At 43.2% G+C, this 12,802-nt stretch overlaps 1 protein-coding gene across 4 annotated transcripts in view; it reads left to right on the top strand.

Moving 5' to 3' along the window:
* The window catches only part of larp1 (La ribonucleoprotein 1, translational regulator), a 106,691-nt gene that overhangs the window by 90,254 nt on the left and 3,635 nt on the right, over window positions 1–12,802 (top strand). For 2 of the 4 annotated variants that reach the window (XM_078536077.1, XM_078536079.1), the window contains 2 exons: window positions 5,541–11,006; window positions 11,046–12,053. The exons of 1 other annotated variant lie outside the window; for it this stretch is intronic. In XM_078536077.1, coding sequence (XP_078392203.1) covers window positions 5,541–5,762 — 222 coding nt within the window. In that variant the 3' untranslated portion in view covers window positions 5,763–11,006; window positions 11,046–12,053. Of the gene's footprint in view, window positions 1–5,540; window positions 11,007–11,045; window positions 12,054–12,802 lie in introns of those variants that run through there. One more of the 4 variants, XM_078536078.1, reaches the window with a different exon arrangement.

Genomic DNA, 12,802 nt, shown 5'->3' with positions numbered 1-12,802 from the left:
GTGCTGTTCCTCCAGTTTGCGTTGAGCTTCACTGGAACATTGCAGCAGGCCAAGGACAGACATGTGGGCATGAGAGCAGGGTGGAGTGTTGAAATGGCAAGCGACAGGGAGGTCTGGGTAATGCTTGCGGACAGACCGAAAGTGTTCCGCAAAGCGGTCACCCAGTCTGCGTTTGGTCTCTCCAATGTAGCGGAAACCGCATTGGGAGCAGCGAATGCAATAGACAAAATTGAGGGAAGTGCAAGTGAAATGCTGCTTCACTTGAAAGGAGTGTTTGGGCCCTTGGACAGTGAGGAGAGGGGAAGTAAAGGGGCAGGTGTTGCACCTTCTGCAGTTGCATGGGAAGGTGCCATGGGAGGGGGTTAAGGTGTAGGGGGTGATGGAGGAGTGGACCAGGGTGTCCTGGAGGGAACGATCCCTGCGGAATGCCGCCAAGGGGGTTGAAGGGAAGATGTGTTTGGTGGTGGCATCATGCTGGAGTTGGAGGAAATGGCGGAGGATGATCCCTTGAATGCGGAGGCTGGTGGGGTGATAAGTGAGGACAAGGGGGACCCTATCATGGTTCTGGGAGGGAGAGGAAGGTGTGAGGGCGGATGCGCGGGAGATGGGCTGGACACGGTTGGAGGGCCCTGTCAACCACCGTGGGTGGAAAACCTTGGTTAAGAAAGAAGGAAGACATGTCAGAGGAACTGTTTTTGACAGTGGCATCATCAGAACAGATGCGACGGAGGCGAAGGAACTGAGAGAATGGGATGGAGTCCTTACAGGAAATAGCTTGTGAGGAGCTGTAGTCGAGGTAGCTGTGGGAGTCGGTAGGCTTGTAATGAATATTGGTGGACAGTCTGTCACCAGAAATTGAGACAGAGAGGTCAAGGAAGGGAAGGGAAGTGTCAGAGATGGACCGTGTGAAAATGATGGAGGGGTGGAAATTGGAAGCCAAATTAATAAATTTTCCAGGTCCGGACTAGAGCATGAAGCAGCACCGAAGCAATCATCGATATACCGGGGAAAGAGTTGTGGGAGGGGGCCGGAGTAGGACTTGAACAAGGAATGTTCCACACACCCCATAAAGAGACGGGCATAACTGGGACCCATGCGGGTACCCATAGCCACGCCTTTTATTTGGAGGAAGTGAGAGGAGTTTAAGGAGAAATTGTTTAGTGAGAGAACAAGCTCAGCCAGACGGAGGAGAGTAGTGGTGGATGGAGATCGTTCAGTCCTCTGTTCGAGGAAGAAGCGGAGAGCCATCAGACCATGCCTCCTTTCATGTTTGACTGGAAACATAATGCTGTAGAAAATTTGTCTAGGAACTCTGTAGGAAATTTTGCCCCTCTCTGCCCTTTACACTACTATTATCTCAATCTGATTGGATAATGAAAATCCTCTATAACTATGCTATAATTCTTGCACCTATTTGTAATTTCCTTGCAGATTTGTTCCCCTACATCTTTCCCACTAGTCGGTGGCCTATAGACTACACCGAGCAATGTAACTGCCCCTCTTTTGTTCCCGAGCTCTACCCAAATGGATTCTGTTCTTGACTTCTGGGACATCTCTCTCTCCAACACTGCAATGGTGTCCTTAATCAATACTGCTACCCCACCTTCCTATCTTTCCTGAGCACCTTGTATCCAGGAATATTTAATACCCAGTCTTGCCCTTCTTTGAGCTAGGTCTCTGTTATTGCCACAATATCATATTTCCACATGACTAACTGCACCTCACCAATTTAATAACCACACTACATGCACAGTAACCCTAATTTAAACTTCATTACTTTTCTTCTTATTCTTTGCATCTTGGTATCCCTCTCTAGTATGACCTTCTAGTTCCCACAACCTGGCCAAGTTTGTTTAAACCCACCCTGCAAATCACCCTGCAAGGAAATTGGTCCTGACTCTGTTTAGGTGTAACCTGCTGACTTTGTATAGATTCCATCTCCCCCAGTACTGATCCCAATGTCCCAAGGTCTAAAGCCCTCCCTCCTGCAACATCTCTCCAGCCATCTTCCTATTTCTATCCTCCTATTTCTATACTCGCTTGTGCGTGATACCAGCGATTACTACTTTTAAGACTGGCAGACTAATTTACTGCCGATGTCCCTAAATTCTGACTGCAGGACCACCTCCCTCTTTCTGCCTCTGTCATTGGTACTGATGTGGACCACAACCACTGCTGTTCACCCTCCCCACTGTGTGCTCTGTCAACGTTCAATGACATCTTTGATCCTGGCACCAGGGAGGCAACATACCATCCTGGATTCACACCTGTGACTGCTGAAATGCCCGTCTGTTTCCCTAACTATTGAACCTCATATCATTATTGCTCTTCAGCCTTCTTTGTATCCCCCTCTTTAATTGGAACGTGGCTTGTTAATGAATATAAAAACAAGTAAGTCATACTAAACGTTTACTAATCTGATTAGACCTCAGCTGGAGTACTGTGTGCTGTTCTGGATGTCACCCTTCAGCGAGGAGGACAATGTCCTGTAAAGGGTCTAGGGGAGGTTTACCAGGATGATGCCAGGGAAGAGGGAATTCAGTTATATGAAGAAATTAGTGAAGCTAGAATTGTTCTCCTTTGAATATACAAGGTTAAGGAAGATCTCAAAGAAATATTTAAAATTGAGGGTTTTAATAGAGAAAATAGGGAAAAGCTATTTCCTCTGGCAAGTGGGTGAGCAAACAGAAGTCATACATTTAAAATAATCGGCAAAAGAATTGCAGGGGAAATTAGGCATTTCTTTCCATTTGAACCATTGTTATCCTCTCTCAGCTTCATCTTTTTAAAAAACTGAAGTCCGATTTTTTTGTATCTATTTTTCATAACTAAACTCCTTCACCCCTTTCACCATGGCGCTAATATCCTTCCTTTAATGGACCCAGAACTATACACAATGTTCCAGCTGTGGCATAAATAATTGTTACAGACAGGAGGGGAGTTATCGTAAACAGCCCTAATTTCTCCTCTCACCACCCATCTGTAAATAGACAGGTATTTTGATTTGCTTCCCCCTTTATATGCGGGGGTGTGTTTCAATTTTCTGTTAATAAACCCACAGCAAACTCAAGATAGGATAAACTCAGATGGTTAGTTTATTTTCAGGCACGCAAAACGCAGGAGGGGGGTTACTACGTAGCTCCCTGTCCACTCATACAGTAAAAGAGGGATAGAGAAAGCAGGGCAAAGACCACAGAGAAAATAATGATTGTTTCACGTGCGTCCAGAGTCCAGAACCAAAGTCCAATGGTGTATTACTTCACGGGTCGACTGGTTGAAAATTGATACTGGATAATTCACTTTTCCAGTAGAGTTGACTTCCACGATGAGAGAGGCACGCAGAGATGAATCAGCCTTGTAGGCAATGGTACAGCAGTTCCAGTCGAAACAGTGTAGATGGGGCCAGGAATTCAAACCTGGACAGAGCCCCTTTTCTGTGCTGTTGCTTGGAAAAATAGCAGACTTAGTTTTGCAGTACAGCAAGACAGTATAACTGGTTCACCCAGCTAGAGGTTCATATCACATGACTCCCATCTCGCCACACCACAGTTGACAAAAGGCTGTGTATTCCTTGTCTGGGTTCCCAAGATTGTTAAATGTCCCAGCTATTAAGAACGGAAAGGGAGCTTTCAGGGCTCTTTGTCCTAGCAGACTAGTAGATTTTGGTTGTCCAGCCTTGGTTCTGAAGTGCAGATGGCCGTTATATAGTTCACTTTGAATTTGGTCTTTGCAGCCCACATGGCCATAAGGGTCTCTTCAGAGATAACGAGGTGCAAATTTCTTTGATACTGTCAAATAGTCCCTTTTGTTCAAGGTCACAGACATAGCTTCATCCATTTTAAAGGGGTTTTTGTTCAGTTTTTAAAATTTTTAGACATTAGCCATGAGGATATATGTATATATTTTATAAAAATATAAAGTGTGAGATCTTAGCCACCCACACAATTCTTAGATTCAGCATCACTCCCTTGCTTTTTTCAGGCCTTTTCTGTCAGAGTTCCAACCATTTTGAGATCTGTGTCCTGCATCGACAGATCGATCGATCTCCTCTTTGCTAAGAGTTTTATCATTTAGAGTAACATTACGCTTCTGGCCCAAAATGGTGCGCTTCTCACAATTCTCCACATTGAACTGTATCTGCTACCAATCTGAAAGAGGAGCCTGTTGGTGTCGTCCAAATCATCCTCTGTTTGCTGTGCCTCATAATTTAGTATCGGAAATTTTCAATACATTTCCTCCTTTACCTATATCCAAATGAAAAATGGAAGAGGCCCCAGCACAAATACAACCCACTTTCTGCCAACCTCAAAAACACATGGACCCATAGGCATTTGAAGCACAGAACAGGATCTTTCTGTCGCTCCTTTGTGACGGCAGTTCGATAATAATCCTACTGCCTAGATATCTCCTCTTTGCCCTGTTTCAATCCGAAATTAGTCTGGCTGCACTGTTCTATCCTTATTTCTTCCTTTGCTTTAGATATTCATCAGTTTTTACTTCAGATGTAATGGTCTCTGTCTAAGCCACTCCATGTGGCAATGCTTTCCAGGTTCCAGCATCCAATTGCACAGATATTTCTTCGAACCTGTCTCCTCAGTCTCTTATAATTCCCATCATTGACTTCCTGAAACAGAGAAATATAATTGCTTTAATGTTAATTCGGCTATTTATCCTCTGGGCTCTCCCATTCCCCTCCTTGAATATTTTCCTGTCTGCTGCCCTTTCTGTGTAACTCCTGTTTGTAAAGGTTTTTGGAAGTTATGGTTTGTGACTCATCTATCTTTACCCCACCGGTATTTTAGGATGGATGCCACCCTGTCCTGGAGACTTTAAACATAGATTCTATTTGAATGTTAATTGACAGCAATGGCTCTGCTGACACTCCGAATCCTGACCTTCCCATGGAAAATCTGAGGCAAAATACCTGTTAACCACTCCCTCAATCTCAGGTACAAGATGGTCCCCTACCTCTAGTACCGCTTGCCTTTTCACTATCCATTCACTTGCCACTTTTTCTATTTTGCCACCTCCTAATGGTCAGGCTTGCTATAAGACTGATGTCAGCTAGCATGAATATTTTCTGGTGTCTACACCTGAGCAATAGTTTCCAGCTGCAAGGTGCCAGGCGACCTGTTCCTAGATTCAGTCCCAGCGTTCCCTGTGACATGAAAGCTGAAGGAAGTGGCATAGTTGTATATTTAACGAACGTCCTCAAAGGACTTTAGTGGTAGATTGCTTTGTTTTGAAGTCTTTCCAGTGATTGTTGCTCTTTGAGAGCTATCCATATAAAGGGAGTACATTAATGTTTTGGCTAGAATTACTGTCATCTAAATGCACAAAACCTGCTTTAATAGAGTTTAATGGAGCCATTGGATTGGTTCTTGATAAATAATCAAATAAAGCAGTCTGTTTGTTTTATTCTTGGTTTAGTTCTCTCGATCGTAAAATAGTTAAACTTACAATGAGAAAAGTGTTCAGTTGTGATCAATGAAGAATGCGATTCACCAGATTATACAATGAAAGAACTATTTTCGTTGCAGCCTCCAATTTGTGATGAAGTTGGCCGCAAGCGTCATTCTTCAACAGCTGATGAGAAACGGCGCCTGCCATCGTTGTCTTCCATTAAAATGACGAGCGCCATCAGTGAGGCTGAGACTGGGTCACAGCTCCCCTCCAAAAGCACGACAGAAGGAGCCAACTCCACTCTGAGCCAGGACACTGCTTCAGCGGAATCCCTGCAAGTGCAAAGTGCAGACAAATAGAGCTTGGACTCTGCCCCTCAACCCTGGATCTTTTATTTGAACTTTTGGTATTGTCACCTCAATGACTGACAGAAAAACTGGGCCCGATATCAGACATTCTTCAATGCTGGGCAGTGGACAAGTGCATCAGCTGCCTGAAGACTTGTATTCAAAGCCAGTTTCACGTCCTTCACCCATATGAATGAATGTTGCATGAGAACAGTTGGCTAAAATACAATTCACCTGCTTGATTTAGGGGTCGACAATACAGCTTCACTCAGATATCCAGAAAACACAAAAAAAAAACAAAAAAAATCAAAACCCGTCCCTTGAGAACGGGATTAAAAAGATGCCTTATTACTGCCTGCTCCTGTTTCTGGGCAGCATATAGTTAAATTCTGCTCGCTCGGCTAATGACTCTCCTATTGGCCTGCTAGTCTTGATAAAATTATCAGTTCCTTATCCTGGATTTTGAATTGTCAAGGTTTTGTTTGTACCCGATTTAAAGTTACCGCAGGCGGGATCAAAAAGGTGATTTAAAACAGAAATCCTATAGAGTGGCAGATACTTTTCTGTCCGGCCTTATTCCGCTTGTTCATGGTAGAGGACATCAGTCTGATAACCAGAGATAAAGACATTAGGAAGTAGCCATGGCAACGGCTCATTGACCCCACATCAAACTATCGATCAAAGCCACTGCTGCAGTGCCTTTGGCCACAAATGTTTTATTGCTCCTGTCCAGTTGTCTTTTCTCCCTTCTCCCAAACTCAAACCGCCATCACCTTGAAAAACGCTACAGTCCGACTTCATCTTAGTTGGTGAGCTGCCTGCTTGGAGTAACAATCAGTAACATTGCTGAAATTTATATTGGGCAACGTCATTCTCAAAATGTTGTGTGTTACGTAGGGATGTCGCAGTGTGATTTATTTTTGATGTACTGTACAGTGGTAATCTTAACTCCCATTATTCTAGCTGTTGTTCTGGAAATGCGACCGTCACTAGGAGCACAAGGCTTGGTGTTTTCTTTTCGTTAATCATTGTCACATTAGTGTGGTCTGGTTAGCAGTATATAGGAAAACTGAGCCCTGTGATTATTGCAGATTTGCTACATCAAAGTATATTGGGACATGCTATTGTGATATTTGTAATATCAGATTATTATGTTGTGATTGGTATGCATGTTTCTCATGGATGGGGTGAGTTGCATAATTGGGCCCTAGAGAAGTTGGTACTAGGAGCAGCCTGGTAGCTTTGCTTTTCTAACTACAGCTCAGAGCTCAGATTCTGGATTGCCTTTTCCTCAAGGGGGACTGTTGGCAAGAGTTTGATCAGTCAGTGGCCAGCTAGTTGGATGGCACTCTTGGTGATAGAAAATGCACTTTCTCTGCTCTCCCTTATTGAGTGCATTTGGCGCTCATTCTTGTTCGGTCGGTCTCCCTCTCACTTGTTCTTTCTTTTTTCTCTCTCTCTCTCTCGCTTTTTCTTTCACTCCTCCTCTTTCTCGCTCACTCAGCAGGCTTTGTTTTCCCAGGGCCACCATGCCCTCCCAGCTAGCTGAGTCAGTGTTGATGAAATGCCCTGGGCTGCTTAGGAGGGTATGTGCAATGTAGACAGTGGGGAAAGGCTCCCATATCCCCATGTAACCAGTTTGGCTTGATTTTTTATTTGGCTAGTCCGATCTGCCATTGTAAAATCAGGTATGTTATTGCTGATTGAGTGCTGGGTGCAACTTCTGTCTTCCTCTCTCCTCCAGGCTGAATTCCCTGAAGGACTAGCTCCTGAATCCGAAGCTCTTATCCATGTTGTTGAATGTTTTAACTTCAGGCTAACATTTGCCATTGATGCTAATTCTTTCTGAAGATGAGTCAGTTAAACAGCAGCCACTTGTAGGATATGAAAACCTGGCCAAAGCAGGTCAGTTTAAGGAGTTTTGAGTATTGTGTGAGTACTGGGGAATAACCCTGCTTCCCAGTGTGATTTTGAAAACACTTATTGTTTACACCATACACTTAGGGAGTCCCAGTGACTCCCAGGAGTTCCTGTAATACAGGACTATGATCACTTGTAAATCAGTCAGGTTTGACCAATTTAACCAGAATTTTCATGCAAATCAGACTGACATATTTGTAACTAAAAGGCTGCATTGTTGGCAGTAATTCAGGGTCGAGGTATCCTGAATGCTTAGCCAGCTCAGTTAGGAGAATGTGAAGCTGCTTTTATTTAAAAGAGAAATACTTTAAAAATGCCTCTGCTAGACAGGAACCTAGATCTTGAACATGTTTTATTTCAGGTAACTTGGAATATTTGGTAAACTTCTCTTTGCTTATGCTAAACTCACACTTGCATTTAGAACTCGTGTCTGATTCATGGGGCAATTTGTATATAATGTGAGACCATGAAATTATCGCTGAATGTCATTTTTTTTTCCTAAGTGAGAAATATTCAAGAATCTAGCCATATTTGCCAAAGAAATTCTGGTTTCACAGATGCTGGATATAAGTCAGTTGCACATATTATTTAAAAAAAAGGTGCTGTGGATTTATTCTGTGTTTCTCTGGGTTAAAGGCACAGCTTCCACCAACAGCTAGGTAAAATACATTTTTCTTCCCTTTGAACCATTTGCCTCTGCGCCCCACTGCCCCATGTTATGTACTTGGACCTTCCATCCTCTCTGTGTCCAGCATTGTTTACCTGAACACCTGCCCATTCTCCCCGTGTCGCGTATTGTCTGCTTGAACACTGGCCCATTCTCCTCATGTCCCATATTGTCTACCTGAACACCTGCCCATTCTTCGTGTCCCGTATTATCTAGCTGAACACTTGCCCATTCTCCCCGTGTCACGTATTGTTTACCTGAACACCTGTCCATTCTCCCCGTGTCCCGTATTGTTTACCTGAACACCTGCCCATTCTCCCGGGGGTATTGTTTACCTGAACATCTGCCCATTCTAATTCTCGTTTGTCTACCACTGTTGGATACTGCAACCTGCTAACAGACAAAGTATCAGAGCTTAAATCATAGTCAAATAAGTAGTATTCCAGATTCAAACATGTTGTTGTGAAGTCATGCCTAATAACTATCCAGTTACTAGCAGGGAATTGAAACCATCTTTCCATCAACTGATCGCTCTCACAAGCAGTGGCGCTCCGTGAAAAGATCGGGCACCTCTGGAACAGAGCTCAATGTTAGAGCTCTTCTTCCTTCCACCATGACTTGCTCCAGTATAGTTGTTTTTAATTGTTTTAGCAAAAAAAATTTTATAGCAAAAGGCAATGAAAGACTTCCTCCTTTTGATTGAGGCTTCCTGGTAGTCATCAGTGTGAGTGGAGAAAGGTACCCGGGCAGGCCTGTTCTTTACAATCAGAATGACGGGGAGGTGGGGGGGCTGCGAATGGAGGTTAAAGTACAAGGTATAGCACTCAATTCAGACTGCTGTAAACGTATCTTCCAAGTGTTTTTTGTTGAAGTACATGAAGTCCGTGTGCAGCTGTTGATGAACTGTAGTTCATGTACTGAATGATGAACCCAACTTCGTTGTGGAATATCCAGCTTCAACCCTGTGTAACTGTGTGTTCCTGGGAGCAGGTTTACTACTCGGTGTAACTCCGCGCTTTCAGGAGCTGGTTTAACACTCAGTGTAACTGCATGTTCCCAGGAGCCACAGTATCCACTCATTCTAGTTTATTTTGTTCTGCAAGTGTTCCCTTCAGATGTTTAAGTTTTTGTTTGTATAAGTGACTGGATGTTCCATCAAAACATTGTCAATATTTGGGAGTCCCCAAATGATTATATGACTTCTAAATGATTTCTATTCTAAGCTTGTAAACTATACATGAGATTTCACTTTTGCAGTAATGCTCGTGTTCAGAAAGACCCTAAATTGAAGATTGGAATTAAGAGATGGAATGTTTCATATATGGTCACTCTCCAGACAGGAATCCACAGCCCCCTCAGTATTAGGCAGTCACACGTCAATGTGACTGAGAATTCAAAACATCCCTTTTTTTCAAATTACTTAGTGTTACAAAAATTGAGAATGTGTAGTGAAGTGTTCAGGGTTCGGGCAACCCTGGGCAGGGGGAGATGTGTCCCTCCAGTTGTTCAGAAGTATCTAGTCTGTTAAATCTTTGGAAAAGTTCCACATTTAAGCTTGCTTCTAGCTTTCTTGAAACTCTGCATGAGTTGTGAAGCTATTGGGTAAAGTGTGATGATTCTATCTTGCTAAATGTGCTGCTTAGTTCATTTACCCCAGAATCTAGTCCTGTTCTCTCTGGAATAATAGCAGTTGTGTGAAATTACTGGAGCAAATCCTCAGTTACAGTGACACACAAGTTCTGCCCTTGATTGCAGCCTGGACTTGCTGCAAGTTGCTCTGCTGTTGACCCAGCAGCAGATATCAGTTCAGTAATGTGATCTCACTGAGAACGTTTGTGAATCCCTCCGAGTGAAGCCTCCGATCTCCCAAGATTTCAAATCCAGAGCAGGGTAGAAAGTGGTGAGTTAGAGCAGAATACTTCACTGCACTAAGCAGCATTGATATACTTGACAAGAGTGGTTGCCTGAAACTGGTGAAGAATTGGATTGGGTGCCTTGCTGGCTTAGAACACGAGTTTATATCAGTGTTACTGTTTACAGCAAAGATTGGGGGAGGATCCTGGTAGAATTGAATATGAAGAGTAACTCGGATATGTAAATAGTGCACGAGTTGGTATAGTGCTTTTGAGTGCATCTTTAAAAACAGCTTCGTGAATTCTGGGCTTGTTTATATCAGTTTTTTGCGCCAGGAGCTGAATGAGGGGAAATGGGTGCGTTTCTTGGAACATTTAATTTTATTTCCAATATTCAACTCTCAAATTATTGAGCTGTAAATTTGCTAGATTTGGCAAGACAGTTTTTTGTTCTGAGAGATCGGGCTTGCACTAATTTTCTTTCTTTGATAGACATACTTCCCACCGACCTTTCTTCATTAGGAAAGTCCAAACCAGTATGTAAGCCCATTCTAATTAGCAAGTTTCACATTAGTTCATTTCACTTCAACCTCCAACCATTTCTCACACACACGACTGCTTCAAGTCATTATGCTTAATCTTTTTAATTCCATCCAAATCTTAGTAAATGGGATTTTAGTTTATTTTAATTTGAATGCTACTGCACACAACAGGGAATAAGAGCTTGTCCTTTAAAGTGCAAACTTGTACAGGAACCACGCACAGTGCCAGGGGCTCCACATATTGCAATCCTGCCCCAAGTGCTGGGGCAGCCAGGTCCTTGTGGGCTGGAGCCTCAAGTGCTGGGGCAGCCAGGTCCTTGTGGGCTGGAGCCTCAAGGGCTGGGGTGGCCAGGTCTTTGCGGCTGCAGACTGACCTCTGCTGGTAATTGTATATGCTGGAACACTAGTGCGATTATATTTTAAATATGAATGTCACTGCATGTAGAGGGGAATATGAGTGTGCCCTTTCGAGGGCAAATTTATAATTGAACCACACACAGGTTCCATATATTGCCCCATGGGCTTCAGCGGCTGTGTCCTCATAAGCTGGGTCCTCCAGGGCTAGGCAGCCATGCCCTCGCCAGCTGCAGTTTGACTTCTGATGATAAACACGAATGCTGGAACACTAGTACGTTTCTATTTACCGGCTTCCCCTCCCCAGCCCAAAATAATTCAACATCCAGACCCTGTTGTTCTCATCTCTGAATTTGAAATGCCTCCTTCCGGTAGAACTTCTGTGTTTAAAAGTCTGTATTTCCCATTGAGAGCTGAGAACTCCCATTTCAGCTGCTTCAATACTAACGCTCCCAGCTTTCAATTGCCAGGAATGTAATCAGGTGGTTCAGCTTTGAGCACAACCTATTGTAAAATAGATTGACAGGTTGATGGTTTGAAAAGGAATCCAGTGCTTTCATGAGCCAGGAATCACCTCTTACAGCAGTGTGTGGCTCAGTATTTATTACAATTCCTTAGCAGTTTAAATATAGACTTGCAGAGCCAGGCTGAGTGAAACATTAACCTGAAGTGGAATGCCCAGAGTGCCTGCTTAGGATGCTGGTGAGTCTCCTTATCCTGGCTGCTGGAATATTAGAAACTACAACAAATGCAGATTTATCCCACTTTTAAAAACAAACTTGTAAAATACTTGAACAAGAGCTTGTAACATAAACTATTAATCACTTAGAGTATTTGCTTTTTAGTCTGATGTGGTTCCTTCCGGGTAGTGTTTTGCCCTTTGTAATTTGTGGTAATTCTGCTTTCCTTTTATATAAAAAAAATCAGTTAAAATGTACAAAAAATAAAAAAAAAACACAAACGATTATTGTTTGGGTGTGGTTATTTCAATGTGAATGGAGCTGGAGTTTGACATTGTGAATTACAAAATGCGCCTTGACCCCTGATCGATCTGTCACCAGTACACAGGCAAATAACTTGCTGATTCTCTATCTAGGCTTACTTTTTATTTAGCAGAGTTGGTACCAGGGATGGTAACCAGTGCCAGACAAACTTCCCAAGTGTGAGTTGGGGTGGGGAGTGTGTGGAGGTGGGGTGGTGGTGTATGCATTCTGGGGATGTCCTGGAGATTGCCATTGAGTTTCCACCTCGTTCAATTGAGCCTGATATGAACTTATAACCCAATTTCTCTTCTGTTACTGTTCTATTTTTTCTATAATTGATTTCCTCTGCATCACCAAGACTGTCTACCTCCTCATCAATAACATCGCCTGACTCTGCTCCTACTTCACCTCATCTGCTGCTGAAACCCTCATCCACACCATTGTTACCTCTAGACTTGACCTTCCTGGCCAGATTGACAGCTTTATGGGTACTTACTGACCAGATTTTTAAAAATTGAACACAGGTTCTCAAACTGGCACACTGGGATTTGAACTCAGGTCTTCCACGTTACTAATCCAAGCCTCTAGATTAGTCCAGTGATAAAACCATGACACTACCATACCAACGACCTGAAACGTGAACTGCTTCTCCACAGATCCCGCCTGACCTGTTGTGTATTTCCAGCATTTTCTGTTCTTGTACATTTAAATTGACTATTTACATAAACTTCAC

Source organism: Cetorhinus maximus, unplaced genomic scaffold (genome assembly GCF_964194155.1).
Source record: "Cetorhinus maximus unplaced genomic scaffold, sCetMax3.hap1.1 HAP1_SCAFFOLD_888, whole genome shotgun sequence".
NCBI lineage: Eukaryota > Metazoa > Chordata > Chondrichthyes > Lamniformes > Cetorhinidae > Cetorhinus > Cetorhinus maximus.
The sequence above is the reverse complement of the archived record's forward strand: the minus strand, read 5'-3'. Positions and strand labels throughout refer to the sequence as shown.